Source organism: Dipodomys merriami, unplaced genomic scaffold, assembly GCF_024711535.1.
Source record: "Dipodomys merriami isolate MVZ:Mamm:240054 unplaced genomic scaffold, mDipMer1.0.p SCAF_8, whole genome shotgun sequence".
NCBI lineage: Eukaryota > Metazoa > Chordata > Mammalia > Rodentia > Heteromyidae > Dipodomys > Dipodomys merriami.
The window spans coordinates 7088330-7107835 of NW_027206401.1; the positions used below are offsets into that span (position 1 = coordinate 7088330).

At 50.9% G+C, this 19506-nt stretch overlaps 1 protein-coding gene across 5 annotated transcripts in view; it reads right to left on the bottom strand.

The window, feature by feature from the left end:
- Positions 1–204: 204 nt before the first annotated feature.
- Arid1b (AT-rich interaction domain 1B) overlaps positions 205–19506 on the bottom strand; it is a 334344-nt gene continuing 315042 nt past the window's right edge. For all 5 annotated transcript variants that reach the window (XM_070010549.1, XM_070010548.1, XM_070010547.1 and 2 more), the window contains 7 exons: positions 17656–17794; positions 17236–17408; positions 12098–12248; positions 9137–9233; positions 6357–7140; positions 4558–4688; positions 205–2421 (listed from right to left, as the gene is read on the bottom strand). In XM_070010549.1, coding sequence (XP_069866650.1) covers positions 685–2421; positions 4558–4688; positions 6357–7140; positions 9137–9233; positions 12098–12248; positions 17236–17408; positions 17656–17794 — 3212 coding nt within the window. In that variant the 3' untranslated portion in view covers positions 205–684. The remainder of the gene's footprint in view (positions 2422–4557; positions 4689–6356; positions 7141–9136; positions 9234–12097; positions 12249–17235; positions 17409–17655; positions 17795–19506) is intronic.

The following is a 19506-nucleotide window of genomic DNA, read 5'->3' on the forward strand; positions in this document are numbered from 1 at the left end:
AAATATTTAAAAAAATGCTGAAAGGAATTGTGAAGAACTGTCACGTGAGGCCAGCGTGGGGGTGGGGTCCTGGCACGCGAGGCCAGGGCGGGTTTGCTTCTAGTCTAGTGGAACCACTCAGTTCTGAGTACTGACTGACACACCTCTTGAGCCCCTATACCTATTATCTCTCTAGAAGTTTCTATTGCACAGAGCTTTGGGTGATGGGATACAGTTTTTTTTTTTTCCATTCTCTGAAGAATAAAGCACATAAGAAATTGAGCATTTTCCACCTGTTTGCATCAGTGTGGTGAAATTTTCCCATCTCAGCATCTTTTGCCAAAACGTTTCTTTTTAAAGTCAATTTGCTTCCCCCCCAAAATGCAATACAACATGGAAAAGGACATTAAAAAGAAATATCTGTGAAAAAGAAAAGGTGACCTTTGAATGCACTAGACAGTAACTTTGGTTAAAAAAAAAAAAAACAACCCAGGAGGATGTACTTATACACACAGACAGCAAATATTCATTGGATAACTGTTCAAATTAATTATTTCTTTAATTCCCAATTGGTAAAATAGTGAATGGGGCAGAGGAGCAAAGATTCTCTTTTCCTTCTTCCTACGCTGGATAAACAAGAACAGAAAACAGCCAGTGACACGTGACCGCTAATCTTCACTCATACATGCTTGCTTCTCACGTATGTCATAACTGCCCAATCTGAAATAGTACATCACAGATGACCGACGCCACCAGAGAGTTCAGGACAGCTGATATTGAGATATCCAGCAACCGGCCCTCATGCAAGAGGAATTCTGAGCGGTTCTCGTCCACCCTGGCCATGGCCAGCAAAGCCTTGGCCGCCCTGCACATCATGTCTACGCTCGGCGGTTCCAGAGGCGGGGGCTGCATGTGCATGAGGTTGTGCTGGCTTTGCTGGTACTGCGCCATGGTGACCCCGTCCTCTAGGAAGCTTATCAAGTTTCCGATGCTTCCCTTCTGCACAGCGATCGCCCTCGCTGCCAGCGCGTCCCCCTGGGCAAGGTTCGATAAGAGCGCCATGGACATTTCTCGACAGACTGGGTTTTTTCGATCCCCAACGTACCTAACTAACGTAGCATAGAATTTCTCCTGACGACTAAACGGAGGCGTGGCCAAGATCAGGTCCACGTTGTTGTCCTGGATACTGAGCTTGCACAGGGTCTCCAGCACGAGTCTCTGGGGTGACAGGACCGAGTTGGGCCCCACCGTGGGAAAGGGGTCTTGCGCCTCTGCGGACGGGCAGACCATCCAGTGCAGCAAGCCATCCAGGACGGGCAGGCAGATGCTCTCTGTGTACGCAGACAAGTCCAGCTGCCCGGAGATGTTGGCCAGCGTGACCAGCGTGTTGTCTCGCAGGACCTCCAGGCAGTCCCACCACCACTCGTCTTTGCTGCAGGCCACCCCTTTGTCCTCATCCTCCTCCTTCTCGTAGGTCTGCGGGGCTCGCTTCCTCTCCGGATGCTCGTGGTGAAGCAGAATCAGCTTTCCCAGAATCAGCACCAAGCCCGGATGTTTGGACATCTCCGCGTCGTTGCCCGGCACGAAGGACAGGCTCCGCACGATGTTGGAGACGCAGATGCAGCGCCGTGCCAGCGAGTCCTGCCAGTGCGCCGTCGTGCACAGCGGCGTCTCGTCTCGGCTCCGGGGCTCATCCTCCAGCAGCTTGATGTTCCGGTGACTTCTGGCTTGCTGGATGCCAAAGGGGAACTTGCCGCTTTCTGCCTGGGGCCCTGGGTTTGAGTCTTCGGGCAGAGCCCCCGGCCGAGCGCACAGGACGTCGTCGATGGTGGCCAGGATGCTCTTCTCCGGCTGCTCCTCGGGGTCGCCTTGGCCTTCTGGCTCTTTCTTTCGACCCGCGGAGCTGGCAGGGGGCGGGGGGCGCCTGCGAGGCGGGATCTCCATCTTGCTCTCGAAGTGAGTCTGGATGTGCTCCGTGGTGTCTCCGCCCCCGAGCTGCCAGTGCAGGAGCCCGCTGCTGAACTCCTGCGCGCGGCCCAGCCTGTCCGAGCGGTCCAGCACGAACAGCTTGCTCTTCCTGACAATCTTTATTGGCAGCTTGTCGAACTTACTGGCCTGCTTGGGCCTCTCCTTGGGGTCGGCGCCGGCATCCAGGGTGCCCAGGGCAGCGCTGCTCTTTGCCTCAGATTCTGTCTTCTCACCTTCCTCCTCCTCCTCCTCCTCCTCGTCCTCCTCATCGTCATCGTCCTCCTCCTCCTCTAGACACTCGGAGTCTTCTTCCTCTTTTCCAGAATCGTCGGCCACGGAGCCACCTCTGTCCCCTGAATCGTGATCAAGTGCTTTCTGGCTGGGGTCGCCCACTTCGTACTCCATAAGGATCCCAAAAATGTCAATCAGGCATTTTCGAAAGTACTCTACTAAAAGTTCAAGAAATCCAGACAACTGGAGAGGAAGAGGAAGAGAACAAGAAAGAACAGGCACAATGTCATGACCTCAGCTCTCACTGGAAGGGGTAAAAACCCTGGGTGCTATGGCATGCGATTCGTTTGGCACACTGCAGTTTGAATGAACTCGGGCAGGGGCTGTAAGCTGAGGCACACACCTCAGCCCTCACTACGGTCCTCAGTACCCACTTCCTCCACCAAGCTGGGATGACAGGGAAGAACCAACACACCTGGATGGCTGGTTGAGACGGGGCTCATTAACTTTTTGCCTGAGCTGGCCTTGAACCCTAAATCCTCCTGCCCTCTCTTTCCAAGGAGCTGGGATTATAACTGTACCATCACACCTGGTGCAGCAGCTCCACCATGCTTGCTTGCTCTCGGGCTGGCCGCGGCGGCCGAGCCGCTCACACCCCAAGCGCAACACTGACTTCTGCATGGCATGACTGGGCAGTGGCCCACTGTCCTTTCACTTGTTAGATGTTCTGACAAGAAAGTAGTACTGGAGGAGGAACATGGGTTTATAAACTCTCTGACCCAAAGGGACGGTTCTATTATTTGTCGGAGACTTGTCTGCTGGGGGTTTTATGACTATCATTCTTGCTGCAGCTGCCCTAAGTTACCTTCATTTATGTTACCTATGTATTTTGGAGAAGATAATTTCAGCAAGGCAGTAGCTCCTAGAATACTGAAAATTAGAAACAAATCAAGTGAGTCCCTGATAAATGAATTAGAATGTTTCATAGGCTATAGTTCTGCGTTTCAGTTATCCAAAGCTCCAGCTGAAAGAAAAAAAGCCAGTAGGCGAGACACTGCCTGTGCTAGCAACCCCCTGTCTGGGTCTGGAGGAAATGTGTACACTCACAACTGCATTTCCTCCCCCTACCCCCGCCCCCCCCCCCCACACCGCCCGCACCCGGCCTGTCACCCTTAGGGGCCTCAGGCAGCCAGTGAGTAACGAGAAGGTCTTTTCCATCCAGATGCAATGGGAGCACCAACCAGACTTTTCTATTTACCACAGGTTTCTCAAAAGGAGGTTTGGCACAATAACCTAGACATAAAGGTACACGAATACCAAAGTGCACGAAGTACTTGCTTTTAAGTTACCAAAAGAATAATTTTCCAAGTGGAAGTCTGGATGATTTTTCTTCACCCTTTAAATGTATTTTCCCCTGGGATCATAGGAAAGTTAAGAAAGCAATTCTGGGTAGGAAAATGTAGGTTCTACCTGCTGTAAGGACAGAAGTTACTCAAGAAAAGGCAAAATATTTTAATTTTTTAAAATACTCACTCTTAAAAATTAAAATGAGCCTCACGCAATTTCTATCAATTGAAAATTAAATTAGAACTCTAGGCTGCCCTGAAAACGTAAGTGAGAGACAAAAAACAAGACAGAAGATTCTGGTCTGTCTTCAGTAGAAGGAACTGGACATGCTGGCTTTTGTTGTTATTACACCACGACTGAACACTCCCTCTGCTCCACAGCCTGGAGGACTTTTGGATACATTTCTCATGAAGCCATTGCTTGGAAATTACCCACAGGAGGCTTCAAGTTCATTACAAACAGAAGCTTCAAAACGAAGCAGAGATTGGAGGACAGACTGGGAAGCAGGCATGGCCAGGAGGCCCGGGTTAGCTGGAGGGTGGGGCTGCGGCTCTGGGAACTCCTTGCTTCTTCCACAGCATAGGATTCCTTGTTCATTAAAAGATGCCCAGTCCTTCTGGAAAGCAGGGGCTGCCCCACTGAAGCCAGCTGCATTTTATACTGACCGCAGTTCTAATTGTATTTTGAATAATTTCCATGGGCCTGCTAATATTTACTCTAAAATAAAATTCTAAAACTTTAAAAATTTAACTTCGAACTAAGAAACTTACACACACACACACACACACACACACAGTTTTCCTAGGAGAAATGTAGGTATGTGTAGGTGTACACATACGAAAGACTAAAACAAATATCCCAGACTAAATTCTCAGATATCTACATATTGATTCACGTTGGCTTATGATAATTACAATGATTACAAAGGTTAGCTAGCTACTGTCAATTAACTCAAGCATGAGCTCAGGTACTCTGCACTACTCAGTTCCCTCACAGTGTTGGGCAGTCACAGCTGGGCTGGTGCCGGCTTACCTGGGAGAGATTGAAAGTAGCCACGGTGCTGTCATCGTACAGAAGAATGTTGATGGTGTCCAAAGCCCACGTGCTCTCAGCCAAGAGACCCGATTTAAGGGACATCATTACACGCCACGCCTCAGGAGTAACTAGAAATACGAACAGGTATCATTAATATTCACTCTATCTGTGAAAGAACAGAAAGCAGAAGAGTAGGGTGTGAAATACAAATGACCCTAGAGTCAAACATGGCAACCTGATTTTCAGTGGAGGTGCTAGAAAACGTGCTGTTTTTGGTCTTTTTGCTTTGCTAGTTCATCTTGAGCCAAAGGTATTTCTAGACATGGATGCATGTGGTAAAGATTTCTTTAACCACCAAATGGTCAGTGTTCAATAAGCCAACCCCAAAGTAGCGTCTGTCCTCTGCCTCCTCTACTCAGAAGTCTCAATGTGGTATTTTCAGAAGCCGGGCCAAGTATGCAGACTGTAAAAGGCACGATTAAATCCCAAACCAGCACGCCCTTCCAGAGAAAGTCTTGGTGGTCCTGTGCTGTTTTCTCCTGTTTCTGTGCCCTGCCCTCAGAATGCCTCATGGACAGACATTGGCACTTCCCAATGAGTGGGAAACCTTCTTGGGTTCCCTATTTCTGTTACTGAAGAGAACACAAGGATTGGATAGTAAGTTGTGAGATTTGTATGGATGGTGGGGAGCTGGTGTCACAGGGAGGAGTCAGCAGCCCTGCCAGGTGCCCGCCAAGGACACTGCCACGTGAGCTAGCGACTACCCACCCGCGGGCAGGGTGCTCCGGCTCCCGCAGTAATCTGCCGTCTTGTTGATTCTATTTCCCAAACATTCTCAGGTGCCTATTAAGGTTAAGACAAGGTCAAGCATTTGAAAAGGGGTATACGTTTACCCATGTGGAAGGTAACACGACCTTAGCGTACACTAACATTTTTTGATAAAATTCCAGCGGGTGTATTTGAGCATGGAAATGTACAAGTTCATGTTGCAGTTATATATTTCTATGTACGGGATGGCATTTCGTATCTGAACCTGGCTCTCTCTAGTCCTCCACAGGTAAGACACTTTACTGTCCTGTGCTATGTATGTATGGGGTGCCCAATGAATAAAAGCATCTCTAATATCATCCATTCATACCTTTAATTTACCAATCACGACAAACGATTTCAAATGCTTGAGATTTGTTTTGAAAAATAAAAAAAGGTCATTTCCTTGCTGTGTTGAAACAGTTTCAGAATAAATGCACGCTCAGACACTTGTGCCGTGAGCAGACAGGCGACGGCAGCATTCGGGTGCAGGAGAGCCGGGAGCCCCCATCGGCCAGTGGTGTGTGCCCAGGAGCTCCATTCCTAACACAGTCCACCCGTGCATGCAGATGGACTCTGACATGCTAGTGCGCCCGCTCTACCTATGTCCCTATCTCGGCCAGGTTTCTTACAGCGCCCATAGAAGTTGTCTGCATGCTGTTGCCAGATCTGAGTAGTAAGAGCACTGACGGTTTTCATTAAGCACATACCGCAGCAGTTAAGGTAAACTCTAACACACAGCACACAGTCACGGAGGACTTCCAAACCTCTCACATAAACAATGTTTGTACCTAAAATGATCACTTTAATTCAAACTCTTCTCTGGCACCGTTCCTTAATTCAGATTAGTGGCTTCCAGTTCCACAAAAACATACTGATAGTTTGCAGTCAAAAGAACCTCATTGCACTGAGCTGAACAGAAATTACCTCTAAACAAAACTCAAGTTAAACTTCTCCTAGTTTCTGGAACAAACACGTGCGGTGCTTACCGATATCTTTGGAGGTGATCTTTCGCCTCTGCTTCAGGACTGGCTGTGAGGCCTCCACAGAGCCGGGAGGAAAGGTGATCTCCCTGCGGCTGGGGGGCGGCTGGGCTGGAGGCCCGGCCACCTGGGGCGTGGGGACGGCGGGCATGACCTTCTGCATCTTCACGGTGGGTAGAAAGGGAGACTTGCTTGGAGACATGCGGCTCTCCAGGGAGCGCTGGAAGGAGGCGGGGCTGGGCGCCCTGGAGATGTGGTTTGGCAGTGACGGTGGCGTTGGGTAGGATGACTGGGGTGGGCGGGTGATGGGCTGCACGGAGGCCGAGGGTGACATGTAAGGCTGGCGCTGGCTGACGTGAGAAGGCCACTGGCTCTCGTGGTTGATCCTCTGGTCGGGGACCATCATCTCATCGGTGCGGTTCATGCCCGGGTAAGGGGGGGCCTGCGCAGGGCCGCCCGGGCCTTGCCTGTTCTGGTAGGGGTAAGGCATGTCATTGCGTGCAGCCCACATATTCTGCTGCGGCCCTTCGCCAGAGGACGACTGCATGGGGCCGCCCATCATCGGAGGCGGGATTCCGTGTGGCTGCATCTGGCCCGGGCCCTGCACCCGCTCTCTGTTGTACGGGTACGGGTACTGGCCCTGCAGGGGCCTCCGGTCTGGGCCAGAGTAGGAGCTCCCATACTGGTTGTACATCTCCTGCTGCTGGCCGCCGTACTGCATGTTGTACATGTCTCCCTCGTGACGCTTGGCTGGAGGCCCGTACATGCCATCCATGTGGCGTTTGTAATTCTGAAACTCACATAAAGACAGACCATACTGACGGGCTCGTACACGTGTATGCGTGCACAAGCCCAAGTTACGCAACACCGTTGTTCCCTAGCAGAGGGGTCACTTAAAATGAGCCTGGGAAATGTCGCTGCGCACTGCACGCTCGGGACTGCATTTCAGGGTCACACAGTTCGGTGCCTCGCACTCTGCCGAGGGCTGCCCAAGTTCAAGTCCCTGGGACTTTGACTTTGCCCCAGCAGTGCAACACTGATGGCCACTGCACAGCGGTGGCCCTGATGGGGAACACCAAAGTGACCCCAGGAGTCGGGCACCGCCTCACGGCTCCAGGGCCTTTGGAGCGGTCTGTGAGCCAAAGAACCCCAGGAAAACCTTTGTTATCTTCATTTTATTATTTTTAATATGAAAGGGTTGCGTGGGTTTTTTGGGTAATGGCACTCACTTGGTTTTTCCACACAAGGCTGGTGTTCTACCACTAATCTGCACCTTGCTAGATAATTGTGAGGTAGGAATCTCACACTTTTATGCCTAGGCTGGCTTCAAACCACCATCCTCAGATCTCAGCTTTCTGAGCAGCAGTAGCTAGGATTATAGGCGTGAGCCACCTTTTTGTTTTTCATAGACAAACCACAGACAGACATGGCTGTAGCGCCCTGCTATCACTTGCTGCGCCTCCTACAGCCCCCACCTACTGTCCACCTGTTCCAAGCCAGACCCCAGGGAAAGTCCTGCGGGGACTGAGCACGGCGCCAGTCGCTACGCTCTCCCCGGCAGCTCTCTGGGGACTAGTGCCACCCAGGTGGAAGTGCGTCCCCTGATGGGAGGCATCGGCAGGCTGAGGCTTTCAATAAGCATTCTGTCACTCTGCTTGAGAACGGTTAAAGTCCATGGTTCTGGTAATAAAATTCATTGGACATAGTTGCTCCAGAAAAAGGAATAGCTAAAGACAACTTTGTGATGAAAAAGTCCTGAAAGAAAAGCCTCTATGGTGTAGAGCTCTCAGACCTGACAGGCTGATTCAAAATAGCCAAGCCCCACACCTATGTCTGGAAGGCACTGCCTGGGCCTCCACCCCGGCTTCGGCTCGGAGGCCGCAGGCTGGGATCCACTCCAGTCACTCAAATGCATGGCCTTAGCTGCTCTTCTTCAAAACCCGGCTACCTTTCACTCTTACCATGGAACATTTTTTTTTTTGGGGGGGGGTGGTCGTGGGGTGAACTCTGGGACTAGGTGCTGTCCCTCAGCTCTTCAGCTTAAGGCGAGCACTCTACCGCTTGAGCCACAGCGCCACTTCCGGCTTTCTAGTGGTTTATTGGAGATCGGAGTTTCACGGCTTTTTCTTGCCCAGGCTGGCTTTGAACCGCAATCCTCAGATCTCAGCCTCCCAAGTAGCTAGGATTACAGGTGTGAGCCACTGGCACCTGGCTTGAGTTGCTTTTTCCATGTATTCTTTAAGATATGAACAAATTTCTGTTCTGCTAAGAATTTTGGTATGCACATTTGTGTCTCAGTGCACATAGGGACGGACTCCAGACCCTCCCGGATACCCAAATTGAACAATACCAGAATCAGATAAAATGGCTCAGTCTTTGCACTAAAACTCTGCACACCCACACATACGGCTTAATCCTACTGTGCCACAGACTACCTTAAGTGATGTCACTGAGTCCTGTACAAACTGCTCTACCTGTAGAACTGGGGAATCATGATGAGGAAAATCACGTACATTTTCAGGTATGTCTGGCAGGTGTGTGAACGTAACACACGTGTACAATAGATCCCTCCCCCCCACCTTGGGCTCACAGACACACACATACAGCTATGACACACACACATAGAATGCTATGGAGCAGGAGCAGCTTTTAATTTGCTGACTTCAAAATCCCACGAGTCCTTTCTAGCCCAACAGATCCTGCAAGTTCAGTATGGCTGATGGCTTCTGTTAAGCTTCCATACGTTCAGAAGCGACGCGGAGACCCACGCCCACCTACCAACTCACCGGCTGCTGAGGATACAGGCCAGGCTGGTGTCCTCCATAAGGCGGCTGTCCGGCTGGAGGGCCCTGGCCTGGGTACTGCTGCCCGTAAGGCTCATGCCTACAACAAGGCATTCAGAGAAAACTTAATTCACAAAGGTCATTGGAAGAGCACAGACCCCGACAATCCATTCTGGGGAACTTTCCCCAAAGCTCTGTCTTCCCGGCATCCTCTCCCCGAGGCAGCCCCATGGCGGCTTTCACAGGAGGGGTGGGAACGCCCTTCTCCCGGCTCTGGCTGCTGTGAATGGGTGTCAGAATACCGGTTGAACAGGCAGGTGCCGTGTAAGCACTTGTCCAGGCTTCTAGCCTGTGCCTTTGAGGTGAAGCCCCACGCCCCGCCCACCCACTGAAGTTTCCCTCAGCGCCAGCCCTACAACGCGGTGAGGGGAGGAGCTAGCGAAGCAAGAAGCAAGAAGCAAGAAGAATCTAACACTTAAGAGTTTAAGTTCTAGAACCTACCTGGAAAATAGTTCTATTTACATACTCTTATCATAATTACAAGTTTTAAAGGCATATTTCAAATCAATTCCAACCATGCTGAATTAGCTAATAATTGTACAAACACAAACACTCTAAGTTTCAAAGTTCTATGACCTGAAAGGCAATGTATTCCTAGTAAATCTTGACATGGAAATGAAGACTACCAACTGCTATCATACTGAGAAGTTGTAAATGCTATCTACACAGCATATTTACTGCAACAGATCTGGGATTCTGAGACATAAAATTGTTTAAGTAAGAGAAGAACTGTATGGAATAGATGCCTAAAAAAATCAATTGCCTTTACTAGATCCTTCAAACCAAAGCAAACCAGATTAAAATCCCGATCTGATGCATTAATTGCGGGGTAACAGCTACCTGTGGAGGGCAGTTATTTTAAGTGGATACTGACCAGGGTAGGAATGGGATAAAATCCTAATCCGCTAGGAGAATGTACTCTGACACTATGAGCACAGTGTGGGGTCTGTGTTTTCAAGAGATAGAGTTCAGGAGAAACATGGTGGTACATGGCTGTAATTTCATCTACTTGGAAGATGGAGATCGGGAGGATCATGGTTCAAGCAAACAGTTACTGAGGTCCCAATCTCAACAACAAGCTAGGCACACCATGCCTATAATCCCAGCTATGAGGGATACACAGATAGGAGGCTTCTGCAAAAAGCATGAGATCTTATCCAAAATAACCAGGCAAAAAGGGCGTGGGCTTTCGTGGCTCACGTGACCCACTGCCTGCCTAGCAAGGTGGAGCTCTGAGTTCAAGAAAGCAACCTTATCTGTAAAAGAGTGAGTTTTCAAATGTTCCCTGGCTGCCTTAAAACCACGGGCTACTTTCCACTGCCAACCCTTCCCTCAGCCCTGAGATGCGCTGGTGGGAAGGGCTCACTCGGGCCAGGCTGTCCTCAGTTCCTGGGGGAAGGTCTAGAGGCCAGCCCTATCCTGCTGTGCTGTGTGTGGTGTGTGTGTGTGTGTGTGTGTGTGTGTTTGTGTGTGTGTGTGTGTGTGTGTGTGTGTGTGTGTGAATGGGGGGGGGAGAGGGTAGGAGAGAGGGGATGGCCCTGGTGCAGACAGGCATTTTCTCCCTGTGTGTCCTGTTCTGCTTTTTAAAAATCACTGGTATTACCCAGGAATCAGGAGCTTGTGCCAGTAATTTTGGCTACTCAGGAGGCTGAGAACCACAAGATTGAAGTTTGAAGCTCAGCCTGGGGAGGAAAGTCTCAAGAGACTCCATCTCCAGTTACAGGAAAAAGCTGGGCTGGAGACTTGACTCAAATGGTAGAGTGCTAGCTGTGAGTACAAAATCCAAGCAAGAGTGTGAGGCCTGGGGGGAGGAGGCGGGGGGGGGGGGGGGGGGAGGATTCGGTGGGGGGGAGGGGGAGGCTGGGAAGGGAGGTGAAGGGTAAACAAAGGAGGAGGCTGCAATGCTTGGTAAGAAATGTATGCATTATCCTGCCCATGTAATTGTAACCCCTCTGTACAGTATGTTCACAAATAAAATAAAATAAAAAAAAAGAAAAACAAAGTTAAAAAAAAAAAAAGAGTGAGGCCTGAGTCACAAGTGTCAGATCAAGCCTGGCTTCAGGAATTGCCCTTCCTAGGAGTTTTTAACTTCCACCTCCTGCATGGGGAACAAGAAACGTTTCTTTTTTTCTGTTTCTCCCAACTTTATTCTATCATACTAAAATAAATCCTGTGAAAGAGAGAGAGAGAGAGTGAGAGAGAGAGAGAGAGAGAAAGGGAGAGAGGGAGAGAGGGAGGGGAGAGGGGAGATAGGGCGGGAGAGCGTCAGCACAAGGCGGGCTTCTGACAGCTCACGAAGCCTCTCCACCTCTTCAGTGAGCAGCAGTCTGGGAGGCGGCTCCTTGGAGAGGCGTGCTGAGCAGGAGTGCAGGGCTTCCTCACAGACGCGTGTGAAGAGCAAACTATGCTCTGTTAGACATTCGTGGAAGGAGGAAGGCCACCTGACAATGCAATGTCTGGAAGACCTTGTGCTGAGAGCCTGAAAGGCCGGCGCGGGCACCACCCGGCTGTTCTGAGGGACGCGAGGAGGGGGGGGCAGTGCGGAAGGCCCAGGAGCCCGGGAGCTCCTACAGGAGCCTCACCTGGGCTGCAGCGGGGCCACCCCAGCGGGGAGCAGGAGTTAGGGGACCAGTGCAGTGAGCTGCCAGGGTTCCGGCTTCTAAGGAGACAGAGATCACAACTAGACCCACCCTGAGAGTTAATTTCTCTGTCTGAGCATTTGCGAGCAATCACACAGAGCCACCTGGCTGCTTGGAACCAGTGCTTGATCCTGCAGCTGCTGTCCACTGAAGGCAGCCACCGGATGCCACTCGGTGATTGGCATCAGCTCTGGCAGGGAGAGCCCCTCATGAGGGCGAAGCCCATGCGCTGTGAACCATCTCGTCTTCCCCTAGGAGCGCTCACCTTCGGTCGTACCCAGCTCCGTAGGGGAACTGCTGCCGCTGCCCCATGCCCAGGTTAGACATGGCTCCAGAGGGACCTTGGTTGTACATGTCCTGCACGCTGCTGTTGGGCATCTGTCCTTGAGTCATGAAGGGCTCGCTACTTCCAGGCACTGCAGTATTTCAAAAAAGCACAGAAGTAAGCAGCAGCAAAACCCTCCCGGCCATTCCTTTCCCCCGACATTATCTAGCGGATCTCAATCCTAATGACAGAATGTGGCATCGGAGTCCGACGGGCTCTGGGGAGAAGCCCCAAAGACACGCCTGTGTTGGTGTGTGCTATGTGTGAGCCTTCGCCTGAGGGAGCCCAGAGCCGAGGAGCGCAGGGCTGAGGAGTGCAGAGCCGAGGAGTGCAGGGCTGAGGCCATGATGATGGCGTATGACACTGCAACAGGGATTTCACAGCGGAACTATGCTACTCAGCAGCCCAAAGGAGCCCGCCAGGCTTCAAATCTGGGTACACAGGAAAAAAGATGGAGCCATGCCGGGCAGAGAACCCCGTCGGCAAGAGCTGACAGGATGGCCGAGAGAAACCTATCGTCTTTGCCCTACCACCACAGGAAGCCGAGCGGGAATGGCATTCTGTCCTATCTGTAGGGCGCCTGGACTCCGCGGAGGGCTCCGTTCTGGCTGACACCCTGGGGTTAGCCTTTGAGCCAGTGAGCAGAAGCCGCAGCCACACCACGCCCCACGCCCAGCAAAAGGCACGAGGGCCGCATCTCCCCATCACCAGCTGCTAAGTCGGGTCACACGGGCCCACCTCGACCTCCACTTGGGTAAGCTACTAACTTGCACGTGAGTCCTCATCTAGACAACAAGGTCAGTGATGAACACTTGTACACCAGAGTGCCCTTCCCTTCTAGGAAGCCCCGAAAGCACAACATAAACACTCCTGACATAGTCCAGAACCAGGAAGAAGAAACTGATAGGAGAACAGCTCATGCCGGGAGGAGAAGGCCCATGGCTGACGGAGTGCCAGCCTGCGCAAGGCTGCATGCGCACCTCTGCATGCGCTCAGAGCCTGAAGGAGTCTGCACTGAGGACAGAAATTAGACCGCAGTAATTCAATTTGAACTTTAACCCATCTATGGCAATGTTGCGCTATCATGGCAAAAGCAGACTGGAATTTGGGGACTGGTGAGTTCTGTCAGCTGGGAGCTGAGCCTGGCACTGAACAGGGCACCCTGTGCCCTGCCCCGGAACCTCGGCCTCCGCCCGTCTGATCTCATGTCAGAGCTACGGCAGACCCAGTTTTGAAACTACTTTCCATTTCACAGATGTGAAAGCGAAGATAGGCAGAAATCAAGAGGCATAATTAGTTAGGTAGCTTGACTCTCAGACACATAAGAGTTCTGAAAAAGCAATAGGAAAAAAAAAAAAAGAGAAAAAAAGAAAAAACTAAAAATGGGCAAGCCCATTCCCAGAAAAGAAAAACAAACGGGCAATCATTGTATGAGAAAAAAACCCAAAACACGTGAGCTCACTAATAATGAAAGAAATCGGAGTTAAAACAATTACGTGACGGCTTTTTAACTTTTGGGCCAATCTAATTAAAACGGCTGACAGTAATTGTTCTGACTCGGCGGTGAGAGCCCATTCGCCCTTCCACATTCTTACGCAGTGTTAAACTCACGCAACCTTTGCCAGTACTTGCTCTGCGTGGCTGCTTTGGCAATAGAAGCAGCACACCTGCAGACATTCACAGCCTGTGAAGTGCCCTCCCACAATGACTCTGGCCTGGGTCATGTGACCGATGGCAAATGAGTGTAGGCGTATGCCTGGACAAGCTTGCCACTAGGGCTCGTCATCTTGGAAGATTCCTTTTTTGCTTTTATTAGGGTATGTCAACTGAACAAAGATGTTTTCAAGGTATTGCCATACGTGCATAAATGTACTTTGACCAAATTCTCCCCCTATTATTCCTTCTTCTTCTCTGGCCCCATGTTATGTCCTGGGCCTCCTCCCACCAGAAGCTACGCAGCAAAGTCTGGAGGAGGTGCTGGCAGAGACTCTGAGAACCACCCCAGAGGCGCCCCATCTACTGCACACTGCCAGTCTGGCTGTCGGCCTGGCCGCCGCTCTGCATCCAGTAGACGACTTCTAGAGTGCAGTCCTGTCCATCACGCAGTCACGGACACACTTTGTATAAGGCCACAAAGTTCTGAGATGATGCGTTAAAAAAATGACTGAGATACTTGAAGGAAAAGAGGGTTCTATTATTTGACAAAAATCTGACTATATAATAATGTACCAAGTGTAAAAGAACAGCATCACTATTTCTACCAACAAGCTATGAGGAAAACAATCTATCCAAGACTAGAGCACTATTATTATTTAATTACAAGAGTGAGTACAGCTCTGTGTACAGATGGGATGTTCAGAATATAGTCAGAGGACAACTGGGTATCCAAATCCTTCCTCCACGAGACAGGGGCAGGGAGGCAGGCGGGCAGGGAGGCAGGCGGGCAGGGAGGCAGGCGGGCAGGGAGGCAGGGAGGCAGGCGGGTAGGCGGGCAGGGAGGCAGGCGGGCAGGCGGGCAGGGAGGCAGGCGGGCAGGGAGGCAGGGAGGCAGGCGGGCAGGGAGGCAGGGAGGCAGGGAGGCAGGCGGGCAGGGAGGCAGGCGGGCAGGGAGGCAGGGAGGCAGGCGGGCAGGGAGGCAGGCGGGCAGGGAGGCAGGCGGGCAGGCGGAGCTACTACGGCTGACTCACTGCTTGGCAATGCGGCACGGCAGTGGCAACCACGCCACTGACGCTGCTCTAACCAGAGCACTGCCCAGGTCACGGGCAGGATAGGGCAGACTGAAGGTCGGAAGGCTTTATTTAGAATGGTGTTAGGGCTGTGAGAAAACGTTTCCCAGGGACTTGCTGTTTATCTGTTTTAATCTGGCACTGACTACGCCGGGGAGCTGAGATGCAGTAGGGGCGCCAGTCGCGACGCACAAGGTCAATGAGGACGCGTCCTGTGGCTAGTAACAACCCCACAGTAACTTCTCCAGCCTCCGAACACGTTTTTGTAGCAAGCGGAATTCTAAGTGTGGAGGAACTCCAGGCGTCTCACATAGGGGGTAGTGGCATGACTACCATAGAGTTTTCAGTCCACCTTCCAAGTATGTGCGGCAGCTACCGCACCAAGCCCCTATCATTCATGAATTTATTAATTCGATAAAACATGGTAAAATATGTAAAAAAAATGAAATAAATTTCAAAGATAAACATTTCACATCCCCACGTATGCGCTGCAAGTCACTGAGCCCTGTGGCGTGGCTGTCTGCCCTTCATCTGTGAACATCTGCTCCCCGCCCCCAAGCAAAAGTGAATGTGCTTAATGAGGTGACGGTGAAATTTCCAGATTTGCGGGTAGCCAGCGGAGGGCGGGCGCGTGGCGTGGCCAGCAGTCAGCATGCTTCCTCAGTGGGCAGCGCCATCTTGGACCCTGGGACAGGGACCCTGGACTACGAAGGTCCGCTGTAATTACTTTTCCACGTGACTGTCTTATTTTGAGTTTGGAAACGAATACAGACACGGAAAGCTCTCACAGAATGAACTATTGAGCACCGTGAACCACTGGGAAAAACAGCTACATGAAATAGCCATAGAGCTTTTGGCTGAGCTCACAGGTTTCATGGCGTGCCTGGCAGCATGTGACTAGGAAAGAAGCTGTGAAACCCTTGACAGCCTGGAGCAAAAGCAGCTCCCGGACAGCGCCCGGGCCCTGAGCGCAAGCCCCAGCACTGGCAAGAAAACCCCCCAAAACAGCTGGGCGCTGGTGGCTCACGCCTGTAATCCTAGCTACTTATTAGGAGGATGAGATCTGAGGATCGCAGTTCAAAGCCAGCCTGGGCAGGAAAGTCCATGAGACTCTTATCTCCAATAAACCACCAGAAAACCGGAAGTGGCGCTGTGGCTCAAGTGGGAGAGCGCTAGCTTTGAGCTGAAGAGCTGAGGGACAGCGCTCAGGCCCAGAGTTCAAGCCCTACGACTGACAAAAAAAAAACCAAAACAAAAAAACCCCAGTCATATTCACATGATGCCTCAATTACATAGGACACAACTGCAAAAGAATACCCCGACCCAAACTGTCAGGTTTCCAGTTGGGGCTGATGAGCACACTCTCAAGGTGGATCAACCTCGGGCTCACCTGGGAAAGGAGGAATCCACTTTGGGATTCCTAGTTTGCAAAGACAATGCCCCCTCCACCCCCGACTTCCTCCCCCAAGTCACAGCTGCAGATGAAGTCTCCCCTAATTCTGATCTCTGCCCAGCTCCAGACATGCAGTCCGCTGTTCACCTCCTCCACATACCCAGAGCGACCCCAGCCTTCCTTCTCTGCTCCTTTCCCAGCTGGCCCGCGGTATGCAGCCACCCTTCCCACGCACACGCGTGGCTCTGAGCCCCGTGTTCACCCATCAGCACGCCCAGAGCAGGCAGCAGCGGTGCGGTTCTCTCCATCCAACCTGCCCTTCCTCTCTCTCACTTTGTTCAATACCTGCCCCACAGATGGTTGCTTATCACGGTGTCTATTTTTGCAAAAAAATCAAGTGTTATTACTTCCTTAAGTATCTTTCAACAGAAAAACCCAAACACGCCAATCTGCTGCACAGAAAACTGATGCCTTTGGCTGGGGTGCCCACACTGGTTGTGTCTGGGCATCTGCTGCCTCCAACAAGCCTAGCTCCCTTCTCTAGTGCCCCCCTCTCCTTTCCTCCCTCCCCTCCCCTCCCCCTCACCTGCTCAACCTCATCCTGCATCTCCTCTTTGCCTTCTACCCAGACCATCTGAGCTCAGTAGCATTCTCCTTCCACTGTCCCCAGCCGGCATCATGCTATTTGCATCTTGTCCTTTTTGTTCGCTTTATTCCACTGACCGTGATCTTCAATAAAACAGTTGTGGCTTTTTTCCTGCTATCTTCCCCATTTCTAGATGCAGGAAGTGTTTAGCACGAATACTTCGCTTATCACAATTACTTTTTCCCAGGCCACCAGTTTAGTGGGGCAGGAGGCTAGGTACTACAAGGTAGTAGGCCCTGGGAGTTGTTCTGAACGACCAGGCGACCGGGCCGTGGGCCTCGCTGGAGCACAGGCAGTGCCCATCTGCACATACCTTTTCTCATTCCACCAAAGGGGTCCTTGTTGGGCTCATAGGGCATCCTTCCCATCATGTCTGGCATGCTCATGCCTTGCTGGTACGGGGTGTTGGGGGTCATGGAGTTCCGCTTGGGGAACGACGTATCACTCATGTCTGAGAACGGGTCGTGCACACTGATTGTACTGCTTCTGGAAAGAGGAAAAAATAAAGGTTTAGTGGTATGGCCGGCGACCACCAAACAAACAACACACTGAAAAATAAGCCAATCCTGAGATCTGTCCGTGCAAAACAGCCCAAAGCAAACTACACGAGTACATCTAGAAGTGATGAACATTTTAAGACTTAGTTCATTTTTTCTTCCTATTAAGCCTGCTTCAGAAAACTCTAGAGGTAAAATAGAGTGGTTGCAAATGGCTCCAAGTCCTGGGAACATACCTTCCTCCTGGCATGGGGGTCATCTGTCCGTGAGGGGTGGAGGCTGGGGTGGGCGGCTTCAGGTCACCTGGAACCTCCGCCATCGAGTTGCTGCCGGTTGACTGGGGGGTCTGGGGGCCTTGCAGGGATCCGGAGTTAGCTGTCAGGGATCAAGGAGAAGCAACGGGATGTTAGCATACGTCACAGCTACACAGGTAAGAATTTAAAGCAAGACACCATCTATTAGAAATACTAATAGCATCCACTGCTGACAATAAGGGGTAAAGTTAGTTTCTTTCACATTGTTTATGGTAACAATTAGCAAGAATGTGTGTGGTGTGTGATGTCTGATGTGTGCGTGTGCACACGTATGCAGGGATGGAACCTGTGGCCTTGCACATGTCAGGTAAGTGCCCTTCTGGAGTCATAGTCTCAGTTCTCAGTACTAAGTTTTCTGAATTAATCATTTGGAGACCTACTTCATTTGTGAGCCATAAAATTTATTAACCTTTGACTGCTAATTGCTTGCTAAGGTATTTGTCCCAAGAAAATAATCTAATGAAAAGAAGGCTTTAGGCAGAAAAAGGTTTATTTCAGTGTTATCTATCCTAGGGATACTTTAAATGTAACAGGAAAAATAGCATGGAAATTTGGTCCATTTGATACACTTGGGCTTCCCTAGAAAACATTCAGAAAACTTAGTTCTGGGTCTCAGGCAGTAAGAAGTGTTTAAGTTGAAAATCCAATACAAATTAATAATGAGCCGTATGCTAATCCAACCCTTAAAACACGTGGAGGTCTATGTTCTGTTTTTCATGGACTCAACTTTTCTTGAGCTACGCAATCAAATTTGTTATTTGCAATGGAGAGGAGTCAGATCAGGAAGTGAATGCATCAGCTCTACTCGGAGCCTCAGCCCAACAGCCATTTCCAGGCACTGAGGCTGCCGGCCTGGCTTCCGATGCAGGCTGTGCTTGTGTGGGGTACATGCGGCGGCTGCGTGTGCTCTAACACGCAGGAAAACCATCTACCAGTGCGGGTACGTTAGAAGAGAGCAAATCAACCCCTGCTTACCAGCTATGTAAAATCGTGGATAAGTATCCTAAAAAGGCAGGCAGTAATAAAAGAATAAGGCAGCCTTGTACAAGTATCAAAGGATGGCCCGCCAGTCACGGCCGCCCCCGCGCTGAGAGGAGAAATGGCGGTTTCACCCTGCACCCCCAGCCTGGGCCGCCGCGCGGGAGGCTGGGATTTCTGAATGACCCTTCATTTACAAAGTATTCACATTTACAGTTAATAAAAAAGGAAAAATTCTTCTCCTTTGCCCATGTTTTTCCTTTCCTCTCAGAATTTAAAAAAAAAAAAAAAAGAATGCAATCTCTTGTAACTCCATTAATAGAGGCGGCTGGCAGCCCTCTAGCTCATCCCTACCTTTTGCCAGAAGCTACAAATGTATACTCTAAAGTAAACAATGGGAAGGTCACTGAAGGTTAAGTACATTCACACACTTCAGACAGAACAGCCAGACTCCTGGCTGGGAAGATAATTTACACAGCGTGAACCTGGTGCCCCAGTTCTGGTGGGGGTGTGGAGAGCAGGGCAGAGAACAGCTGATGTGTCCCAGGTCTGGGACTGAGGTCAACCAGAGGGCGCCTTTGTTTACACCCAAGCCCCTTTCTCATTTATCTTCCGCTGGGGATTCCCTAGTTGGATCCATCACCTGCCGGCTAATAATAGAAATCCAGTCAGCCACCAGCCAGCAAAGATGGATGGGTCTTTGGTTACAGACCTACTAACCCAATGTGCAGCTTCCCAGCCCTCCCCGCCATCCCAGCTCAGGGGCAGGGGCAGTTGGTTTGGCTGCTCCTGAGA